Genomic DNA, 22,851 nt, shown 5'->3' with positions numbered 1-22,851 from the left:
AGAAGTATCCATCTACTAGTTTGTGCTTATTAAATCACATCCTGAGAATGAAGCTATTCATGAATGATATTTCACATCAATCAATTGCCAATACACAGTGCACTAATGACAAACCCTAACATATGAACCAAAGAGTATTATTGCAGCTATGAGTATAACATATTTTATAATATTGGGATGTTAAAGAGCACTTTCTCCCAAACAAAACGTAAATAAGATTGAATAACACAACTGAATATAGACCATTTGATATATACACTATATACTCATTGACTAATATTTGAAAGTATGATATCACACCAATAGAATTCATATTGCCATAGCCAATACAAAGGCTACACTATCAAACTCATTGAACAGTCAACTTTGGATAATTGCACTCTGTTTCCGTACAGTGTAGTTTTTCAGATACATGATTTGGACCGGCTCAGGATATCTGCATGCTGCAGTTAAGTGGAGCTGGAAACAGTGCTTGTATTCATGCCAGTCCAAGCAACTGCATACTGTACGTCAGGAGTTGACTGTACTTTAGGCCCTAGAAATGGGTGGACACTAACATGAGGTCATTTGCATCTACAGTATGAATAGCAAACTGTTGACAAACTGCACACATTTCATATACAACTAATATATACATAGAACTCTAAGTAACAAAACAAACTGTTTTACCTTACTTTAGCCTTTACTTACTGTTAAGATCCCATCTATATTTCCTGTCAAAAACATTTAATGCAAGGCAATCAGCAAGTCTACAACAATATATGTAAAAGTTAAAAAATATTGAAGACCTTTCTAAGCTTTCTAAGATCATTCTAAAGCAGGGTTCTCCAACCCTGTTCCTGGAAAGTTACCGTCCTGTAGGTTCACTCCAACCCTGTTCCTGGAAAGTTACCGTCCTGTAGGTTCACTCCAACCCTGTTCCTGGAAAGTTACCGTCCTGTAGGTTCACACCAACCCTGTTCCTGGAGAGCCATTGTCCTGTAGGATCACTCCAACCCCAGTTCTAACTGGGTAGCCCTCCAGGAACAGGGTTGGAGTGATCCTACAGGACGGTAGCTCTCCAGGAACAGGGTTGGAGTGAACCTACAGGACGGTAGCCCTCCAGGAACAGGATTGGAGTGATCCTACAGGACGGTAGCCCTCCAGGAACAGGGTTGGAGTGATCCTACAGGACGGTAGCTCTCCAGGAACAGGGTTGGAGTGAACCTACAGGACGGTAGCTCTCCACGCACAGGGTTGGAGTGATCCTACAGGACGGTAGCTCTCCAGGAACAGGGTTGGAGTGAACCTACAGGACGGTAGCTCTCCAGGAACAGGGTTGGAGTGAACCTACAGGACGGTAGCTCTCCAGGAACAGGGTTGGAGTGATCCTACAGGACGGTAGCTCTCCAGGAACAGGGTTGGAGTGAACCTACAGGACGGTAGCTCTCCAGGAACAGGGTTGGAGTGAACCTACAGGACGGTAGCTCTCCAGGAACAGGGTTGGAGTGAACCTACAGGACGGTAGCTCTCCAGGAACAGGGTTGGAGTGAACCTACAGGACGGTAGCTCTCCAGGAACAGGGTTGGAGTGATCCTACAGGACGGTAGCTCTCCAGGAACAGGGTTGGAGTGAACCTACAGGACGGTAGCTCTCCAGGAACAGGGTTGGAGTGAACCTACAGGACTGTAGCTCTCCAGGAACAGGGTTGGAGTGAACCTACAGGATGGTAGCTCTCCAGGAACAGGGTTGGAGTGATCCTACAGGACTGTAGCTCTCCGGGAACAGGGTTGGAGTGAACCTACAGGACTGTAGCTCTCCAGGAACAGGGTTGGAGTGAACCTACAGGACTGTAGCTCTCCAGGAACAGGGTTGGAGTGATCCTACAGGACTGTAGCTCTCCAGGAACAGGGTTGGAGTGAACCTACAGGACTGTAGCTCTCCAGGAACAGGGTTGGAGTGATCCTACAGGATGGTAGCTCTCCAGGAACAGGGTTGGAGTGAACCTACAGGATGGTAGCTCTCCAGGAACAGGGTTGAAGTGAACCTACAGGACGGTAGCTCTCCAGGAACAGGGTTGGAGAGCCTTGCCCTAAAGGGATATCACACACACAGTGCAGAGGAATCTTCTCATTACTAAAACTCGTATATATAACTTATTTACAGAGAAAACCAGCTCCTCGTCTGTGTAGAGTATATTTGGATGCTGTGAGTCAGTATGGTTATTATTGGGATCAATTCTGTGTGTGGGATCTAATCTGTGTTTGTTTGAGTGTGTATAGACAACCCAGCAGAGAGCAATGTTCTGTGTTTGTGGCATGACTTCCCCTTCCTTACTATTCTGCTGTAGATCTTTGGAAAATATTGCACTTGTCCAAGACCAGCAGCCGTTCTGAAAGCACTGGAGCCACTGATCTTGAATAGAATGTTCCAGGAATCTTCTTGCTGTCATCCTGCTGTCTATCATCATGTAAGGGGCATGTCCTTGAGCCTACAGACACTCCTCCTCTTTCACGTACAGGATCTCATGGGCTGAACTAGGGACCTTATAGACAGACAGAGACAGATAGTCAAAAAACAAGTGTGTGTAACGGTGACGAACTCCATTCCGTACAAATCTGCGGAGGAAAGTTGAAATAACGGACCCCTCTGACACTGTACGTTAAATTGTGACGTGTTATGACGTAACGCACAGCACGCGCAATGCAACTCATTCTGTGTCTTACAGCCTCTCTCCACCAGGTGTAGTACTTCTCTCGCAGATTAAAAACAAGAAAGGGACAGGGACAGGGTAAGTGGGGATGTCTAGTCATTTTTTGCTTCATCACTTGCAAGCCATCATGACTCTCAAAGCCACTGTTAACTTCTGAAGATAACTTTAGCGGTGCCCTAAAAAACAGATTCAAATTCGACACAAACCTTCAAATAGCTATGTAATGACATATTATATAAACTCTTTATAGTGTTTTATTTACATTTTAGAGGTCATAAGTTGGACAGATCGGGTGAGAAAAGCAGTTTCCCCACACTACATATCTGTCCTTCTCACTATTACGCAATAGGTTTTGCTTCCCCACCCGCCATTTTTAAAAAGACCCGACGGAGCTCATTGCCATATGGAATCATGCGGAGATGGGCATCATGAAGGTCTCGTCATTGATTTTGTTGGAAAGGGGAGAAATTGTGCTCTACAATGGTATTGATATTACAGTTGATCTGGAAGTATTACATTTTTTTGGGCGCTAAAATAAGGTCAATTGTACAGACCAGCGCGATGTACAAAAGTTAATTAGTTAACGTTATGTGTGTGACAACATGCAGAGCAATATTCCAGCACCTGGTTAACTCCTCCAACCACCAGCAGGCGGTCCCTGATGACGATGGAGGAGGCGGAGCATCGTGGCATTGCCATAGGAACCAGTCTCTCCCACTTCCTCTTCTGAGGGTGGAAGGCTTCCACCGTGTCGAGAACTGAGGGTTGGTGACCTGGGGACCACACCCGGCCATCACACGTTGTCAAGACCAATTAGGTGTCAACAAAAACACACATATACAGGCGCATATACACACACATTCACACTCTCTTCCTCACCAAGTCCTCCTGCTACAACCATCCTGCCCCTGAGGAAAGCTGAGGCGAAGTCAGCCCTCTTAGTCTTCATGGCCACCGTGTCCTCTGACTTCAGCCATGACCCTGGGGGGACAGGAGAGGAAGATGTTAACATTTATGTGTGCAAGTGTCAACTACTTTTTAGTGGAGGCATTGAAGTGTTGTAAAATCCACTTTGACCACTGCATAAAACATTTTTCTTTGTTCTGCCAATTCTGCAAGCTACAATTTGGTGTTCTTGAATGCTGGTGGCATCACAACTCAATAATAATACTGTGCGCACCATGAATACAAATGTCCTCGCACTCACATCTGGGCACAATGCACGCACACACACCAAACTATCAGGTCAGGGCCCAAGATATTGGAAATAAGAAGATAGAGACAATTTCACTTTGAAACCACCCAGTCGGAACATTTTAATTGCTTCAAAGGAGAAAAAAAAGATATTTCCCTCCTGCAGTCTGGCAGGAGATGACCTTTGGAGTAGAATTGCATATTATTTACACTTCTACTTAGGCAAACACTTGTGCGGCTAAAGACAGTGAAACTATTTCAGAGAAACAGCAATTAGGGAGGATACACAGTACGTTTTTCAAGTACTCTTTTTAAGCTTTTACGTTGTGCCTCATCTGTCTGTAGGAAGTTAAGTATTTCTGGCATCACAATCAGCTCCACAGCTCCACAGAGAGAGACAGAGGGAGAGAGAGATTGAGAGACTGCAAGAGAGAGAAACTGAACCAGCAGATAAAAGCACTGTGTTAATAAAGTGTTTTGATGCCAGCCCAGACTTGAACTTGAAAGGGAATAAGGCAGAGCACAGCTGGCGACGGGCACACTCCTCTGCCAAGGCCTTTGTTGTTGAAGTGGTGGCTGCTTGGCACTCTCAGGGGTTTCCTCTAAAATAACTTTTTAAAACATATCATATTCAGCAGTAAGTAAGTTCCCTTCAGATTTAGAGTGAGGGGAACACACTAACACACTAGCAGGAAGACAGATCAGAGAGTTTAGTTGCTCTACTACAGATAGCTAAACTAGCAGGGACTGGAGATATTATAGGAAGTGGTGCAGTTAATGTACAGCACCAGTCAAACGTTTAGATACACTTATTCAAGGGGTATTTCTTCATTTTTCACTATTTTCTACATTGTAGAATAACAGTGAAGACATCAAAACTATGAAATGACACATATGGAATCATGTAGTAACCAAAAAAGTGTTAAACAAGATTCTTCAAGGTCGCCAGTCTTTGCCTTGATGACAACTTTGCACACTCATTCTCTCAACCAGCTTCATGAGGTAGTCACCTAGAATGCATTTCAATAACAGGTGTTTCTTGTTAAAAGTTAAATAGTGGAATTTCTTCCCTTCTTAATGCATTTGAGCCAATCAGTTGTGTTGTGACAAGGTAGGGTTGGTATACAGAAGATAGCCCTATTTGGTAAAAGACCAAGTCCATATTATGGCAAGAACAGCTCAAATAAGCAAAGAGAAATGGCCGTCCATCATTACTTTAAGACATGAAGGTCAGTCAATACGGAAAATTTCAAGTGCAGTCATAAAAACCATCAAGCGCTATGAGGAAACTGGCTCTCATGAGGACCACCACAGGAAAGGAAGACCCAGAGTTACCTCTGCTGCAGAGGATAAGTTCATCAGAGTTAACTGCACTTCAGATTGCAGCCCAAATAAATGCTTCACAGAGTTCAAGTAATAGACACACCTCAACATCAACAGTTCAGAGGAGACTGCATGAATCAGGCCTTCATGGTCAAATTTCTGCAAAGAAACCACTACTAAAGGACACCAATAATAAATAGAGACTTGCTTGTGTAACGGGTGTCCTCCTCCTCTTTGTCCGAAGAGGAGGAGTATGGATTGGACCAAAACGCAGCGTATGTTGAATCCATAATAACGTTTATTGAAGAAAAAAAGACGAAGACACGAAAACACTTCAACAAACTACAAAATAACAAACGAAGTCAACAGACCTGAACAAACGAACTTACATAAACACGAAGAACGCATGAAACAGGTACAGACTACATAAACGAACGAACAAACCGAAACAGTACTGTGTGGTGCAACATACACAGACACGGAAGACAACCACCCACAAACAAACAGTGTGAACAGCCTACCTTTATATGGTTCTCAATCAGAGGAAATGTCAAACACCTGTCTCTGATTGAGAACCATATAAGGCTAATTACAAATTACCTAAACATAGAAACACAAAACATAGAATGCCCACCCCAACTCACGTCCTGACAAACTAAACACATACAAAAATAACAGAAAACAGGTCAGGAATGTGACAGCTTGGGCCAAGAAACACAAGCAATGGACATTAGACCGGTGGAAATCTGTCCTTTGGTCTAATGAGTCCAAATTTGAGATTTTTGGTTCCAACCGCCGTGTCTTTGTGAGACGCAGAGTAGGTGAACAGATGATCTCCACATGTGTGGTTTCCACCGTGAAGCATGAAGGAGGAGGTGTGATGGTGTGGAGGTGCTTTGCTGGTGACACTGTCTGTGATTTATTTAGAATTCAAGGCACACTTGACCAGCATGGCTACCACAGCATTCTGGAGCGATATACCATCTCATCTTGTATGCCCTTAGTGGGACTATCCTTTGTTTTTCAACAGGACAATGACCCAATACCTCCAGGCAGTGTAAGGGCTATTTGACCAAGAAGGAGAGTGATGGAGTGCTGCATCAGATGACCTGGCCTCCACAATCACCCGACCTCAACCCAATTGAAATGGGTTGGACCGCAGAGTGAAGGAAAATCCGCCAACAAGTGCTCAGCATATGTGGGAAAAGCATTCCAGGTGAAGCTGGTTGAGAGAATGCCAAGAGTGTGAAACGTTGTCATCAAGGCAAAGTGTGGCTACTTTGAAGAATCTCAAATTTAAAATATATTTGGAATTGTTTAACACTTTTTTTGTTACTACATGATTCCATATGGTATTTCATAGTTTTGATGTCTTAAGTGTTATTCTACAATGTAGAAAATAGTCAAAATAAAGAAAAACCCTGGAATGAGCAGGTGTGTCCAAACATTTGACTGGTACTGTATGTGCTGGGCCACATGGGAGTGTGCATGGGTGTGATGTTTTTTCTACAATTCTGTAGAGAGTCTTTGGTAGTCAGGGGTTCCCTTTCAGTCAGTCAACTTCGGGTACAACATACAATGGGCAGTCGCACTCTTGCAACTTCGGTTGAAGGATCTACAATCACGCCTGACAAGACCAATGAAATCCGCACCTCGCTGGAAGACTCGCCTTTCACAGGTGATAATCATGAGGCTCGGATTCATTACTTCAAGCCCCCAGTCATGCGGTTATAGCATTTCTCTGAAAGATACAAACAATCTATGTGTAGTTTGTCTCGGCTTGTAGCACGCTTAGATGGCCCCTCGCTCCAACCAGTCTGTGGGCACATTGCCACGTACTGCGTACAAACTCCCTTGAGGAAGCTTGGAATTACAGATGGCAACTTTCCTTTCCTGGATGCCGGTAACTTGGCTGGGACCAAGGTGCAGAAAGCAGGAGATGGATTGGCTGGACGGAGCAAATGTCTTGTCTGCATTGGAACGGCGTATGCGGTGGCTGCCTGAGCCCAACCCATCTCCTGTGTGCTCTGTCACCGGTTACGGGAGGCTACTCGAAGAGAGAGGGCGGCCAGATCTGGTGCTACGTGGACTTTCGAGACCTGGCTAGCTAAACGAGTACTGCATAGGCAAGCTAGCTATTACCAGCTATTCCTGCCTCCTCATGATGGAGTTGCTGGGGCAGCTCTCTTGTTTAGTATACGTTGTGTTAAGTTGCTTGGTTATTCTAAACGGACTGTGCTGTGGTCAAAAAGGTTAGCTAGCCTATCTTATGCTAAAAAGCCTCCTGGCTAACTTTGGCTAGCATTCTTAACTTCCAGGAGTGAAACTCACTAGCTTTCCCTCTGCGTTATGGAAACACAAAGTTCCTTGAGTTGGAGGGAGTGAAGGAAACAGGGTTTGGGTGCATCTCAGATGAAAAAGCAGCCTCCCGAGCATTTGGCTGGGGTAACCCCCAAAGCGAGAGGCCTTGGCACGGGTTTGAGTGACCAGTGCGCCCCTCGACAAAAACATTACTGTGACAACAGTGCCCCATGTTTGGCAAACGGGGTATTACGTCAGCCGTTGCCGAAGCCCCCTGTGCCTGTAAAGAGGCCAGGCTTTATGCAGGCTATACAGTCTCACGGAAGCACAACGTATGTTGGAAGCTTGGCCATGTTTAATGCTGCCCCCTTTGTTACCCCGCCTTCCACAGTATTCACAGGGTTCAAGGGGAATATCAATCTCCCCAGGGTGAGTGACAAGATGGGACACTGTCCACAAGGGGGCGCCCCTCCCCCATAGGTGGCTCATTACTGTGATTAATTGCTGATTCCTGTCTGTAGCTCACTAGTCCCTATGAGGTGTTTAGTGATACAGGTTATGGGCTCTGTAGGCGTTTAGTTGTTGGTAGCGGAGTCGCGGGAACGAGGAGGGTTGGACACGACCGTGCTATTATCCCACACACTGGGGTCTCTGGGGTTCATATGAGCCCCCAAATGAGCTGTCTGTTAAAATAGAAAGGGTCACTGTTTCAGAGCTGTCTGTCCCATTCCCAGCTAGGTTACAAGGCGCTTTGTCGCCAATACCTATGACTGGTCGGTAGGGTAACCTCCATGATAATGTTTTTTTTCTGGGTCTATTTTTAATGCATGCGGTCCAGCGCTGGGTGCCAACCGGTTACCGGCACGCATCTTACCACCTAAACCAATGAGGGTATGTCACTGGTCACCGGACCCAGAGTGGGCCGATCGGTAGGCAAACCTTGGCACATAAACACAGTTTTTTCAACAGAGTTCCACAGTGTTCACCATTGTTTAAAGTGTTTCCTCCTGTATGTGAGTTAGATGAAAAGTCTTCCTTCTCCAAGTTCAGACACACGGCCGTCAAGAGTGGTGCGAATGGAAGAAGAACCAATCTCTCCCAGTCACTTCAGATAACACTTCACAGGATTCTCACTGTCTGCTCCAACCAATGGCTGGCATGCGCAGTGTCGCCCTGGATCATGTGAACAGTGATGTCAGGGTACAGGCTTCAGGCTACAATTGGTTGTGCGTCCCCCACACTTCTGCAGCGTCGTCATGTCGACTGTTCCCGAGGCCTCTGGATAAGAGCGTCTGCTAAATGACTTAAATGTAAATGTAAATGCCTCAGTGCCCGTTTTGAGGGAGGAAATATCCTCCATCTCCAGAAGCAGGCAATCTGAGTGGTTCCTGTGTCGAAGATATGGGACTGCTGGTACTCCTGGTTACGAAAAGGGGACTTTGTGTCTCATTTTAGAGAATGTGCCCTCAACAAACATGTCCAGAATCTACAAACAGAATGTTCACGAGCCGGCGGCTATTACAGCGATTGACTGGTGGGAGCTACTGTCCTGTATTCAGTCTCTAGGCTTCATAAGAAACTAGAAAAAGTGCTGTCTGACTCAGTGCATTCTGTTTCTGGGTCTCGAGCTAGACTCACGGACGGTGTCCGGGTTCCGGCTCTGCTTAGCCAAATTTTGTCTGGGTCACAGGGCGTTTTCACCAGTGCCTGCTGGGGATGATGGCTTCTGTGATGGAAGTTGTTCCTATGGGCCTAATCTGATGGCTAGGGGTTTACCTCTGAATGTTATTGCTACCATTCAGTCTGCAAGGGCGCCCTCCACGAGAGGGCTGTATGCGTATAAGTGTCAAGCGTTTGAGCTCTGGTGCCAAGATAAAGGACTTTTCACTGCTCTGTGAGGGGCATACTTATGTTCTTATAGGGGCTTTACAACCATTCCCCACTTTAAAAGTATACATGTCCGCTGTATCGGCGTGTCATTTGGGAATTGATGGAACCTCACCGGAGGCTCACCCCCTGGTGGTGTGGTTCCTGAAAGGTGTACGTCGTCTCAGTGTTGTGTGTAGATTGATGAGGGAAAAAAATCAAATGAATCCATTTTAAAATAAGGCTGTAACGTAACAAAATGTGGGAAAAGTGAAGGGTTCTGAAGAGCAACAGAGGTTACATGCCCTGTGTTCGGTGCTTTACGCAGGTACATTGAACAGACACACGATATCCGGTTATGTGATCAACGTTTTGTCTGTTTTGCTAATCCAGCTCGCGGCGGGGCGCTCTCTAAACAGCGCCTCTCCCACTGGATTATGGATATCTTTTGTGAGGTTTTACCTCTTGGATGTCACTTCTCCCAGTATAGCTGTTCTTACGGCTGGGACAGGGGAAAGTCACTAGGCAGCGCGCCATGTGCTCAACACCCAGACTGATGCATCTGGTGGGGTCAGTTCAGTTCTGCCATGTGCCGTTTAATTTAGTATCCTTTGGGGTCAGCTTGGTACGTGATTATATTTCCCCATAGTACAGCGCTTCCCAAACTTAGACCTGGGCACCCAGGGGGTGCTGATTTTTTTTTGCTATTTTGCACACTGGTTTTCAGTCAACATTCTCTAAAGACATGGATAAGAATGGATAAGTATAGCAATGACTGCGATACAGGGTATAATATCCCAGATTCCCTGTGTGTGAGTTGTAGACTCTGTGGGGAAAGAAAGATAATAAAGCAATCTGTTTCTGAATCCTGTAATTTAAACATCTCCCTCCTAGCTATAGCTGGTCTCCCATCTCATCTCCACTTAGATTAGATTGGGGGGGGGGGGGTGAATGGGTCTTATTGTTTACTGTGTGTGTGTTTGTGTGTGTGTGTGTGTGTGTGTGTGTGTGTGTGTGTGTGTGTGTGTGTGAGGAGGGTAGAGTAAATGAATGTATAATATATCTGGAGTAAAACACAGACAAGCAGACGGCCACACCGACATTCTCACTGAGGTGTTAGATTAATATTCAGACTCCTACTGCTCCTTTCATTTGGCTTCGTTTGGGAAAAATACAAAAATACAAATGCGTGACAAAATACCCTCCTGTCTGAAATGACTTATCGATGTTTTTTAAGCTGGGTATGGATCTCATTGTTTTCTTCCTGGTCTCTTCTCAATTTGATATTTTGTTATTCAGAGATTTCTTTATGTGAGACGAAAAATAAGTCATTTTTTCCCAGGAATATGAGATGTGTGTGTGCAGCATGCAGCCAGCAGGGACAAGCTTTTTACATTTAGAGAATGATTTAGAATGATTTTTCTTTGGGGAGAAATTCAATAGGATGACTGTCTGACAGGCACCTTTAAAAGTAATAGGAGACACTATCAGTATAACACACACACACACACACACACACACACACACACACACACACACACACACACACACACACACACACACACACACACACACACACACACACACACACACACACACACACACACACACACACACACACACACACACACACACACACACACACACACACACACAGGATTAAACATAACAGGACTAAACAACCATGTAATTGTGTTGTAAATTCTACATGTAGAGAGTGATGTCTTTCTCCTAACTCTCTCTCAGATGTGCAGTGTGGCTTTTAAAATAGATTAGAGCAGAATAGTAGTGGAATAGGACTTTATTGTCTTCCTGGAGAAGGAAATCAGTGCACTTACATGTGTGTTTGTGTGTGTGTGTTCTTGGTGGTTTATACCCTGATTAGTATCAAAGATGTTGACGTTCTTGGTGAATTTGGAGCTCTGGTGGCCTCCTCCCTTCCTCAGCCCCCCCAGCAGACACAGCCTCCCCGAACTGTCCCAGAACATGCCCCCATACGAACGTTTGCACGGCATGCTGGGTAGTGTAGTCCAGGAGCGTGTCTCTGAGTCGTATACCTCGAAGACCTTCAACGTGCGTTTACACTGACGCCCACCTAGAGAGAACACACACACTTAGTATACTCTGCGGGCGCTGATGATGTGGACGTCAATTAAGGCAGACCCCCGCACCTCTATGATTCAGAGACACATTTCGGTTGAATGCATTCAGTTGTGCAACTGACTAGGTATCGCCTTTCCTCCTTCCCATTACACATGCAAACTTTCAAACATGCACACACACACACACACCCTTTCCCTACCTGCCACGTAGATCTTGTTGCCCAGCAGGTGTGCGGTAGCGTCATACCGCGGTGTGGGCATAGGGGGCAGTAGTGCCCACACGTCCTTCCTCATGTCATACTGCTGCAGTATACTACGGGGGAGCAGGTCTGCACCCATACCCCCTACAGCCAACGCACGTCCATCTACAGAGAGGTGAGAGAGAGACAGAGAGACAAAGACAGAGAGAGGGGGGTAGAGAGAGAGGAGGGAGGGGAGGAGGTAAAAACTGAGCCAAAAACATGTTTCTGGTCATGTATAGAATGTGCAACTAACTATGAACAGTGAGTAACCCCCACCCTACACACCTTTCACAATGATGGCCACCCCCATCAGTGCTTCTCTGAGGGCGCTCCTCTTCCTCCACCTCCCCTCCTCTGTGTTGTACACCTCTACCACCTTCAGAGGGCGCTGGTCATCCCCTACACCGCCCACCACCAGGATCTGCTTGCCCAGCACCGCCACGGCCGTACCCGCCCGTGGGGTGGGCATGGGGGGAAGGCTCAGCCACCGATCCCCCTGATAACAACAATCAATAAAGTGTAATTACATGGTTGTTTAGTCCTGTTATGTTTGAACTGTGTGTGTTCTTTGTTTAATCCTGTGTGTGTGTGTGTGTGTGTGTGTGTGTGTGTGTGTGTGTGTGTGTGTGTGTGTGTGTGTGTGTGTGTGTGCGCCAACCTACCTCTGGAGAGTAGAGTTCAAGGGCTGGGGAGGGCCTCCCTGCAGCATCACAGCCCCCCAGCATGTACATCTGCCCCCCCACCTCCGCCAGGGAGTGGTAGACACGCCCGCTGGGCAGCCGTGCCAGGCTCTGCCAGTGAAACTCATGGGCCGAGGGCACAGACATCTCTATCTCAGCCCAGGGAAGGGTTGCTGGGGGAGAGGTGAGGGTGAAGTGGGTCCAGGGAACCAGAGGGAGATGGACAGGGTTAGCACCCCGGGGTATGGAGCCGTGTCTTGGGGAAGAGCTAAGAAAGTGGTGTTGTCAGGAGATCCAGTGACCCAGGTGGAAAGATAGGAGGTAAAGCAAGGTCCGCAAAGCTCAGGCAGAGGCTCTTCCACTGGCGTTGACAACTGGCTCAGACTGGGTCCTGCAGGAAATGAGAGAGAAGGATGGTTAGTATGGAACAGGAAGAACATAAAGAGTCCTTATCTAATTTCCCACTGACTCATAATATGGTCATTGAGCAGATGCTTCTAATCAAAGCAACCTACAGCCAGTGGCGATCTGTCATTCACTTGTTTTTTGGCTTGCCTGTTTTGCATGTTATTTTGGCATTAATACGAGTCACATATCAGTTTGAAATCAATGTATTAATAAAGCCGTATACAAACATGGTCTCTTTGTTGTTTTCTTGAGTAAGGCAGCTCCAAATTGCAGGTGTTTCAGCCTAGCTCTGTGCTTTCTGTGGTGGTGGGGCAAGCCAGCAGAAAATACGGAGCGTTGCGCTGTGATTGGCTCAGTGTTCTGTCACTCATGGGGACACTACGTCACCGCCAACTCTAAGGGTAGAGCTATAAAATTCTAGCCCCTTGGGTGCTGCCATAGAGTTACATTAGAAGTGCCCATCCAAGAAGGCTCAAGGTCATTGGCCACAGATAAAATGATGCCAAATCACGTTATATGTACAGTAGCTTTGATTGAACTGATCATGTCAACATCATACTTTAAAAATCTTAGCAGTCATCATCATGAATCAAGTCGACAATCTACTGGCAAATCCTTTCTAATCCTTGCCATATGAAGAGAAATAATGAAGAGAAATTATAGATAAAACGTATCGGTGCTCATCGGCCATTGGACATAAACATTACACAAGTTGGAAATCGCAAATTCAACAATGAGTGGTTTGGAAGGAATCAGTGACAGTGGCTAACTGCAAGCATTGCATAGCAGTCACTAGCCTGCTATTCAGTGGAGCGGCTGTGTGGTCCCAAATCTGGGATTTAGGGTCTCTTTTCCAAGTTTAAAATGATAAACATTCAACATTACCCATCCTGTCAATGAAGCATGATTTGTGCTGCGCTCAAAACAACTGTTAACTCGGAACTGCGAAAACTTGACTTCAGTGAGTTCAAGACAACTGGAAAGTCCGGAATATACAGCTCCGACTGGGAAAATACGTTTTGAATGGTCATCCAACTCGGAAATATAAATCCGGCCTCTTTCTAGAGCTACGACCTAAAGATCAATGACGTCATCATGATTCGCCTTGCTTTTTTCAGAGTTCCCAGTTTTTTTTAAAGCACCATAAATCCAAAGAATGACAGACTGTAATGACTAAATTTGCCCACGAAGGACCGCTGCGCCACCTTCCTGTTCAAGTGAGCACAGCACAACAAGGTAAGTCCAAAAATGTATTGTATGCCGCTACATAAATGATGTAATATGCCAGGGAGATATGTATAATGTAGCTAAGAAAGTAATACTACGTGTATGTTATGTAGTAAGATGTTAGTAGCCCATATGCCTCACCCTAATAATTTGGTCTATTTACCCCTCTTAATTTCACCTACTTTTCTGACTTGGTGGTGCACATGTAGCCTATAACCTGTTTTAGAGAAATGTAATCATTGAATATTGTAAGAGCTTTCATTGTCTGCTTATATGCCCCCTTTATTTATCCTACGGTTCTGACTTGGTATAGGGAGAACACTGTAAGAACGGCCCATGTTCTGAATTCTGTCGCTGTCCATTTCAAAAGTGCTAAACAAATAGTTATATTGACTATGTCCGTCCTAGCTCACTCATTAATGTCTTAATCGAAATTACGGATTGCCTCTTATCTTGCTTATTAGCTTGTCGTCCCCTTATGCCATATGTACATCTCAGTTGTCATTAGAAACCACATTTGTTTAAGCAAGTCAGCCACATCAGCTATGTTTTTTTAAGAGGAAGTAAATGAGGCTGAATGAACTGTATCGCTGCCAGACAAGGCTGCTGTTGGCACAGCTTTGTGTAGGCCCTAACAGTTTGTGGGCACCGTTTATCACCGTTATAGTGCAATTAATGTATTGTTTAGTGTTGTGTTGTGGCTTTGCTGGCATGCATCCCACTTGTTATTTTTTTGGCCCCACCAACATTTCCATGCTAAAATTGCCACTGCCTACAGCTATTTACCTTTGAATAGATTGGATGTTCACTCAAACATAATTGGTCACTCAAACACAATTGACTTACTTCAGTACAAATTTGTGTGGGTTTGGCACATTCAACAACGGAAGTTTTGTTCGTCTCTCCATCCATTTTCACTGTTTGACCACAATGCACTATATTCCCTAAAGAGTTCCCACTACTGTCAAAGTGTGTATATGCAGTAGACAGATTCTTTGTCTCTCTGTCTCTCCCTCATCCCTCCTTCTGTCTTGTCTGCTCACGCCCTCTATCTCTCTCTCTCTCTCTCTCTCTCTCTCTCTCTCTCTCTCTCTCTCTCTCTCTCTCTCTCTCTCTCTCTCTCTCTTGTCAGGCTGTCATACCTTTCTTCCAATCGCAAACAGACAAATAAAAGGAAGAGAGAGAATAAAGAGAGAGAGACACTTCTTTAGAATATGTTTTATTCTCTTTGGAACATTTGAGTGCAGGGATGGGTTACCATAGAAACAGTGACATGTTTTTTTGTGAGGGTACAGAGTTCCACCCAGTCAGTATATTGTTTGGTTTGGTTTTAATAATTGATTAAAGAAAAGCATAACAGAAAATAAAAGCTGTGGTGTTTTTCTCCACTATGACCCAGGCAGGCAGAGTCTTGTTAGCGAGGCAGGATTGCTTTCTCCTGTTGTGCCTTGCAGAGCATATTAATTGCAATCTGTAACCGATTTTGCTTCACCACATCTTTCTTTAATTAACTGCTTGAACATTTTGAGATCAACAGAAGTTCCACCAGCACCCACGTAAGTCGTCCACAATCAGCATGCATCTCTTTCCAAACTTTTAATTAGTTAGTCTCCCTCGGCTCGTTCCCTTTATTTCCACAAATTGGCCCCTCGTACAGCAGTGCTTACAGCAGGTACAGCAGTTCCAACAACAGTGGTCATGCTGGGTTGGGTTTAAATAAACGGACACCCAGGAGAGCCACTCAGTGCTAGGGCCGTAAAACTGCTGCTCTAACGTTGTCATCAAATCCAATTCAATGCAGTACAAACACAGTCGATCACGGCTTTATTCCACTCATACAAGTCTGTCCACACTAAGGTGGGTGATTCACTGACTTCCAACACAGTACAATAATGGTGCTGGCCCCATGAGACCCAGTCCCAGACAGAGACGAGATCCAGATATAAACAAACCTACCTTAGAACTGTTCATGTAGTACCTTTTAATACACTACTCCTGACTGTAGTTCTACGCTAGTGTTTTACCAGCCTGGGGACTTGCTATACAGCAGTATACTGCTTACGCTATTATTCTTTGTTTACAGAGTTACAGCACAGTAGAGTGCAAGAAGGTAGTCTATCACAGCGTCATACCACCCTGCAGGCTACCATTACTGCTTAGAACTATTTGAAGACCCAGAGCAAGAGAAACATTCTCTCGACAGGGCCAAATATAGGAATTAGAAAATCTCATGCTCATGTTTCATCACTACAAAAGCTGTATCAAGGAATGTCAGTGTTCGTCTATTCCCTCTCACTCGGTTCCGCCTGCATTCATTAGTATCCGCAATGCTCTCCTGCTTTCTGATAATAGAAAATGTGTTTTCAATGAAAACGATGACAAGAGCAACAACCTAGATGCTTGGTTTAAATGTCTCCACTGTTAGCTTGAGGGAATAACTTTCTTTCAATACTTGTTGTTGTACAGTATGTATGTTCACACACAGAAACACACTGACTTACTTTGACAGCCACGGACTTTCTGCTACATCTTCCCATTTGTATCAGCAACGGACACACAAACAGCAAACCAATAACAATGAGAAATGCATCTCTTGGAGCTACTGTAACCAATGAAGGGCAGTGGTCACCAACCCTGTTCCTGGACACCTACAGGGTGTGCAGGCTTTTGTTACAGCCCATCACTAACACACAGCAATTCAGCTAATCAAGGCCCTGCAGTTGATTAGTAGAATCAGGCGTGTTAGTGGTGCTAGATTAAAGGACCAAGGTTGGACCAGCTGATGTAAGGCTGTTGGCCGAGGCCAGGCCACTAAGTGATTATCCACATGACTAATTATATCTAACAGCTCATTTTCTCTCTCTCACTCAGGGGGTTTGACCTGATGAGCCTTGGGTCAATACACAATGGCAATGATGAGAGGAGGCCAAGTCAGATCTCTCTATCTCTGTCTCTCTCTCTCTCTCTGCTGTTTATACAGTAACTTACTGGCAGCCAGTTACCTGTAAATTACTGTAAAAAATGTATGGTAACTTAATATACCTTTTTCTTACAGTTACTTACAGGTAGCCGGCTGCTAGTAAACACAACAGGATATTTGTTTTTGCAATGTAGAATCAGGCGCTGTCTGTCTCGCTCTCCTGGCATCGCACGTGTGTTTGTGTATGTGTGTGTGTCTGTGTGCTGTCTGTGTGTGAGTAAATGTGCTCTCTCGCTCGCATGCTTTTCGGTAAACAGCTGCTGTAAAAGCAGACCAATCGTTTCCATAGCAACCCAGCAGCATGCATACAGGCAGCACAAGCGGCTGCAAGGCGGAATGACCAAGAGGTGATGATGTCACAATGAGAGCTGAGAATATCAAAAGCTGAGACAGAATGACACCCTATCTGCCAAATAACAGACCACTGTAGACTAGAACATGTCTCTATAAATGAATATAAGGCCCGACACCCGTACAAACAATAAGCTAATATTCCTTTTTAATTATAAGATAGGTGCATTTGTCCTATTTCAAACATATACAAGTGTGTATTATAAGCATGTGAATTGTATATTATTTTTGCATATCATATACCCCCTGTTGCACCCTCAGAGAGTGAGGTCAAGGCCAGGGATCAGCCATTATTGACAGCAACCCTGGAGCAATTAGTGTTATGTGCTTTTAGTTTTTATGCGCATAAAATGTGGATAAAAATCTCCAAACGTCCTTGTGTAATTGATTTGTATATAAATGCAGTATGTATAGTGTAATGGTTGTTAATTGATTTGTTCATGCAGGGCTCATCTGTGAAAGAGACTGTGGTGTCAGCATGACTCCCTGCTCTGTTATTCAGACCATTGGACTGTATACTCAATCAGACATACTGCTTTTAAAATGCTAGTAAAACTAAGTGCATGCTCTTCAACCGATTTCTGCCCGCACCCTCGCGCCCGACTAGCATCACAGCTCTGGATGGTTCTGACCTAGAATATGTGGACAACTACAAATACCTAGGTGTCTGGTTAGACTGTAAACTCTCCTTCTAGACTCACATTAAGCATCTCCAATCCAAAATTAAATCTAGAATCGGCTTCCTATTTCGCAAAACAAAGCCTCCTTCACTCATGCCGCCAAACATACCCTCGCAAAACTGACTATCCTACCAATCCTTGACTTCCGCGCTGTCATTTACAAAATAGCCCCCAACACTCTACTCAGCAAACTGGATGTAGTCTATCACAGTGCCATCCGTTTTATCACCAAAGCCCCATATACTACCCACCACTGCGACCTCTATGTTCTCGTTGGCTGGCCCTCGCTACATATCCGTCGCCAAACCCACTGGCTCCAGGTCATCTATAAGTCTTTGCTAGGTAAAGCCCTGCCTTATCTCAGCTCACTGGTCACCATAGCAACACCCACCCGTAGCACACGCTCCAGCAGGTACATTGCACTGGTCATCCCCAAAGCCAACACTTCCTTTGGCCTCCTTTCCTTCCAGTTCTCTGCTACCAATGACTGGAACGAATTGCAAAAATCTCTGAAGCTGGAGTCTTATATCTCCCTCTCTAACTTTAAGAATCAGCAGTCAGAGCAGCTTACCGATCACTGTACCTGTACACAGACAATCTGTAAATAGCACACCCGACTACCTCATCCCCATATTATTACTTACCCTCTTGCTCTTTGCACCCCAGTATCTCTACTTGCACATCATCATCTGCACATATATCACTCCAGTAGTAATGCTAAATTGTAATTATTTTCACCTCTATTGCCTATTTATTGCCGACCTCCCTAATCTTCTACATTTACACACACTGTACATAGAAATGTATATTTTCTTGTGTTATTGACTGTACGTTTGTTTGTGTGTAACTCTGTGTTGTTTTTGTCGCACTGCTGTGCTTTATCTTGGCCAGGTCGCAGTTGTAAATGAGAACTTGTTTCTAACTGGCCTACCTGGTTAAATAAAGGTGAAATAAAATAAAAAAAATAAAAATAAACACTGCAGGCTTACTGCACTGTACATTACTCCTGCAAACACACACATACACACTTGGACACACACACACACACAGACACTCAGTCAGTACACTGGCTGCTGGGTGGGAGAACCATTAGAAATGCCAATGTGGCAGCCTGGAAAAGGCATGAGCGCGGAAAGAGAGAGGGAAAAGAGCGAGAGTAAAGTGAGTGTGAAAGAAGGAAAGAGAGATGAGGGGAGTATTGAGTAGGAGTGGGATAAAAGAGGGAGTATTAAGGTAGATAATGAGAGTGAGATGACTGAGAGCGCAATAAAGGGATGGAAGAACAAGTAGAGGTATTGATGGTAGTTCTATTACAGAGGGGAGCCAGGGACACAGTACCCCCTATAGGATTTTATACTTAATTACTACTACTGTGTGTATGTGTGTGTGTGTGTGTGTGTGTGTGTGTGTGTGTGTGTGTGTGTGTGTGTGTGTGTGTGTGTGTGTGTGTGTGTGTGTGTGTGTGTGTGTGTGTGTGTGTGTGTGTGTGTGTGTGTGTGTGTGTGTGAAAGAGAGGGGGAATAAGGGGAAAGAAAGAGACCCTACAGGACCAGTCTGACTATTTATCCTCTGTCAGCAGAACGTAACTCTCTTGGGTCACTCTCTGCTGTGCTGACTGGGCCAGCGAGATGGAGACAAAAAGAGAGAGGGGTGAGGGGGAAGGGTACTGCCAAGGCTCCCAGCAGTGAGAGGTAGCAGACTGACAGGCCAAACTCCAGAGCTGTTAACTTTGGCAGAGTGGTCGTGGGCCTCAGTCTTCTGTTTGCACAAGCAATAAGAGTTACCCAGAGCAGCTCTACAATGGCCTCGAAATTGTTTGTATTTATTTAGCATGAACCACAAGGTTCTCCATGCACAATGCACAGGTCCATTGATTTATAGGGCATTCTTTTGACACTGTGTTAACAACCCTCCAGGCGAGCTTCAATGCCATACAACTCTCCTTCCGTGGCCTCCAACTGCTCTTAAATACAAGTAAAACCAAATGCATGCTCTTCAACCGATCGCTGCCTGCTCCTGCCCGCCTGTCCAACATCACTACTTTGGACGGCTCTGACTTAGAATATGTGGACAACTACAAATACCTAGGTGTCTGGTTAGACTGTAAACTCTCCTTCCAGACCCACATCAAACATCTCCAATCCAAAGTCAAATCTAGAATTGGCTTCCTATTCCGCAACAAAGCATCCTTTACTCATGCTGCCAAACATACCCTTGTAAAACTGACCATCCTACCAATCCTCGACTTCGGTGATGTCATTTACAAAATAGCCTCCAAAACCCTACTCAATAAATTGGATGCAGTCTATCACAGTGCCATCCGTTTTGTCACCAAAGCCCCATATACTACCCACCACTGCGACCTGTACACTCTCGTTGGCTGGCCCTCGCTTCATACTCGTCGCCAAACCCATTGGTTCCAGGTCATCTACAAGACCCTGCTAGGTAAAGTCCCCCCTTATCTCAGCTCGCTGGTCACCATAGCAGCACCTACCCGTAGCACGCGCTCCAGCAGGTATATCTCTCTAGTCACCCCCAAAACCAATTCTTCCTTTGGACGCCTCTCCTTCCAGTTCTCTGCTGCCAATGACTGGAACGAACTACAAAAATCTCTGAAACTGGAAACACTTATCTCCCTCACTAGCTTTAAGCACCAGCTGTCAGAGCAGCTCATAGATTACTGCACCTGTACATAACCCATCTACAATTTAGCCCAAACAACTACCTCTTTACCTACTGTATTTATTTATTAATTTATTTTGCTCCTTTGCACCCCATTATTTCTGTCTCTACTTTGCACTTTCTTCCAATGCAAACCAACCATTCCAGTGTTTTTTTTAGTTTTTATTTTACTTGCTGTGTTGTACTCACTTCGCCTCCATGGCCTTTTTATATTTTTATTTATTTATACATATATCTGTTTGCCTTCACCTCCCTTATCTCACCTCACTTGCTCACATTGTATATAGACTTTTTTTTCTTTTTTTTTTTCACTGTATTATTGACTATATGTTTGTTTTTACTCCATGTGTAACTATGTGTTGTTGTATGTGTCGAACTGCTTTGCTTTATCTTGGCCAGGTCGCAATTGTAAATGAGAACGTGTTCTCAATTTGCCTACCTGGTTAAATAAAGGTTAAATAAAAATAAAATAAAATAAATTCATGACTGTAGGTAATTAATAGATGCTAAGAGGAGTGGAGGATGGAGAGAAGAAGTAAAGAGAGGACAGGATTTCAGTCTGTATTCAGCTCAGTGAGTATCCCAGATCTCCCAGCCTTGCTACTAGCTGTATAGTGTGTGTTTGGGTTGGGGGTTACACAGCCAGCCAGTCAGCATACAAATGACCTTTCAGACTGAAAATGGCATGAGTCATTATTATTAATTCTCCTATTCAGCATCATTCTCCTCATCACTACCAAGTGTACAGTCATGACCAACAACACCAACCTCATCACTACTACCACAATCATCACAATCATCATCATCATCATCTTACCACTTGTAAAAATAACAAGTTAGAACTGGAAAAGAGATAATAGGTGTAGCACAATTAATAATAGGTTAATAGTATGTATCATACACTTATCTATGATTTATTGAGGTGCACTCACCAGCATGGTCACATAAACTAGCTGTAACATAGTACATGGAAATACAGGAAATTAAAATGAGTATATGTTACTTTTGGTATGGGTACATAAGACAGAAGGTTAATTAAGGCAAAAGATAAGGTAGGTAGGTTGGTCGGGATGGATGGATGATGGGCGGGCGTATAACGTCTAGCAACCCAAACTTTGCAACTACTAAGCATGTTAGCTCTCCTAACCTTAACCCCTAACTCCTAGCCTAGCTAAGGTTGGCTAACGTTAGTGTTAGCCACGTAGCCACCTACCTAACGTTAGCCACAACACATTGGAATTCGTAACATATCATACGAAATAGATGATCAACGTCCACAAATTAATACAAACCATACCAAACATAACATATCATACTAATCAGAGTGTCCGGAATCACGTTTACTATGTTGAGTCTACACCTGAGTCCAGGTTGCACACACACACACACACACACACACACACTGGCCCCAGAAAAGTTGAACACAAAGCGGACACGGCGCTTGCAATGACAGGTCGGTCACATTAAGCGATAATATTTCAAATAATCCTTCTCACTTACTTTCCTATCCTTACGCTGTCCGATTTCTCCCAGATATTCTCTCCGTTGGCGTCTTTGCTGGGAAGGCTGAGAGATGGAGAGAGATGGAGAGAAGCTTCAGTGCAATAAGCCACCCGACAAATAGACACTCCCTCCTTCCTCTCTTCTCGCTGGTTTAGCAGTGTGTTTTCGCAGTAAAACAGGCACTGGTAGTACCGCACTCTAAAAATGTATGTTCAAATAAGCCCAACCACTTCCATCCTTCGTCATTATGTGGGTCACACTTGAAATATGAATTTCTGCTTTCACCGTAGCCTACTGGTTGTCATTCTTACATGAATTGTGGAATACGAAGGGTCGGCCGCTGTGCCATGCCGATAAACCACATCGCACTCTGACACACGCTGACACACTTTTTACACCTTTTAATTGTAGGCCTAACAACCATTTTTCATACAAAGAAAATCACTGAAATGTATTTCCCTTCATAAATATTTTATAAGTGAGTACATACAGCGCGTGGCAATTTTAGCATGTACATCTTGGTGGGGCAAACACATCATTTTTGGGGGATGCATGCCAGCAAATCCACTACACAACACTAAACAATACATTTATTGCACTATAACGGCAGAGCTTTCTTT

The 22,851-nt window shown here is 44.6% G+C and overlaps 1 protein-coding gene across 2 annotated transcripts; it reads right to left on the bottom strand.

Moving 5' to 3' along the window:
* Nucleotides 1-967: 967 nt before the first annotated feature.
* LOC129849328 (kelch domain-containing protein 8A-like) lies at nucleotides 968-22,619 on the bottom strand. Of its 2 annotated transcripts, none has more exons than XM_055916265.1 (8): nucleotides 22,229-22,619; nucleotides 12,383-12,791; nucleotides 12,006-12,216; nucleotides 11,679-11,843; nucleotides 11,379-11,471; nucleotides 3,572-3,673; nucleotides 3,317-3,465; nucleotides 968-2,524 (listed from the first exon to the last, which is right to left on the bottom strand). In XM_055916265.1, the coding sequence occupies exons 2-8, from the start codon at nucleotides 12,545-12,547 to the stop codon at nucleotides 2,471-2,473; spliced, it is 939 nt and encodes a 312-aa protein (XP_055772240.1). In that variant the 5' UTR covers nucleotides 12,548-12,791; nucleotides 22,229-22,619; the 3' UTR covers nucleotides 968-2,470. The 2 variants fall into 2 exon arrangements, with proteins under 2 accessions (XP_055772240.1, XP_055772239.1); XM_055916264.1 differs by having other exon boundaries at nucleotides 969-2,524; nucleotides 11,253-11,471; nucleotides 22,229-22,618.
* Between the last annotated feature and the right edge of the window lie 232 nt (nucleotides 22,620-22,851).

This window comes from Salvelinus fontinalis, chromosome 3 (assembly GCF_029448725.1).
Source record: "Salvelinus fontinalis isolate EN_2023a chromosome 3, ASM2944872v1, whole genome shotgun sequence".
Taxonomy (NCBI): Eukaryota; Metazoa; Chordata; class Actinopteri; order Salmoniformes; family Salmonidae; genus Salvelinus; species Salvelinus fontinalis.
Note: the sequence above shows the minus strand (reverse complement) of the source record. Positions and strands in the feature narration are given on the sequence as shown.

Coding starts and splice junctions, on each gene's coding strand:
- LOC129849328 (XM_055916264.1), bottom strand. CDS start 12,547: ATGTCTGTGCCCTCGGCCCATGAGTTTCACTGGCAGAGCCTGGCACGG. Junction 12,217..12,382: donor TTGAACTCTACTCTCCAGAG/GTAGGTTGGCGC, acceptor TGTTGTTATCAG/GGGGATCGGTGGCTGAGCCT. Junction 3,674..11,252: donor CATCTTTGATACTAATCAGG/GTATAAACCACC, acceptor CTGTCCCCCCAG/GGTCATGGCTGAAGTCAGAG.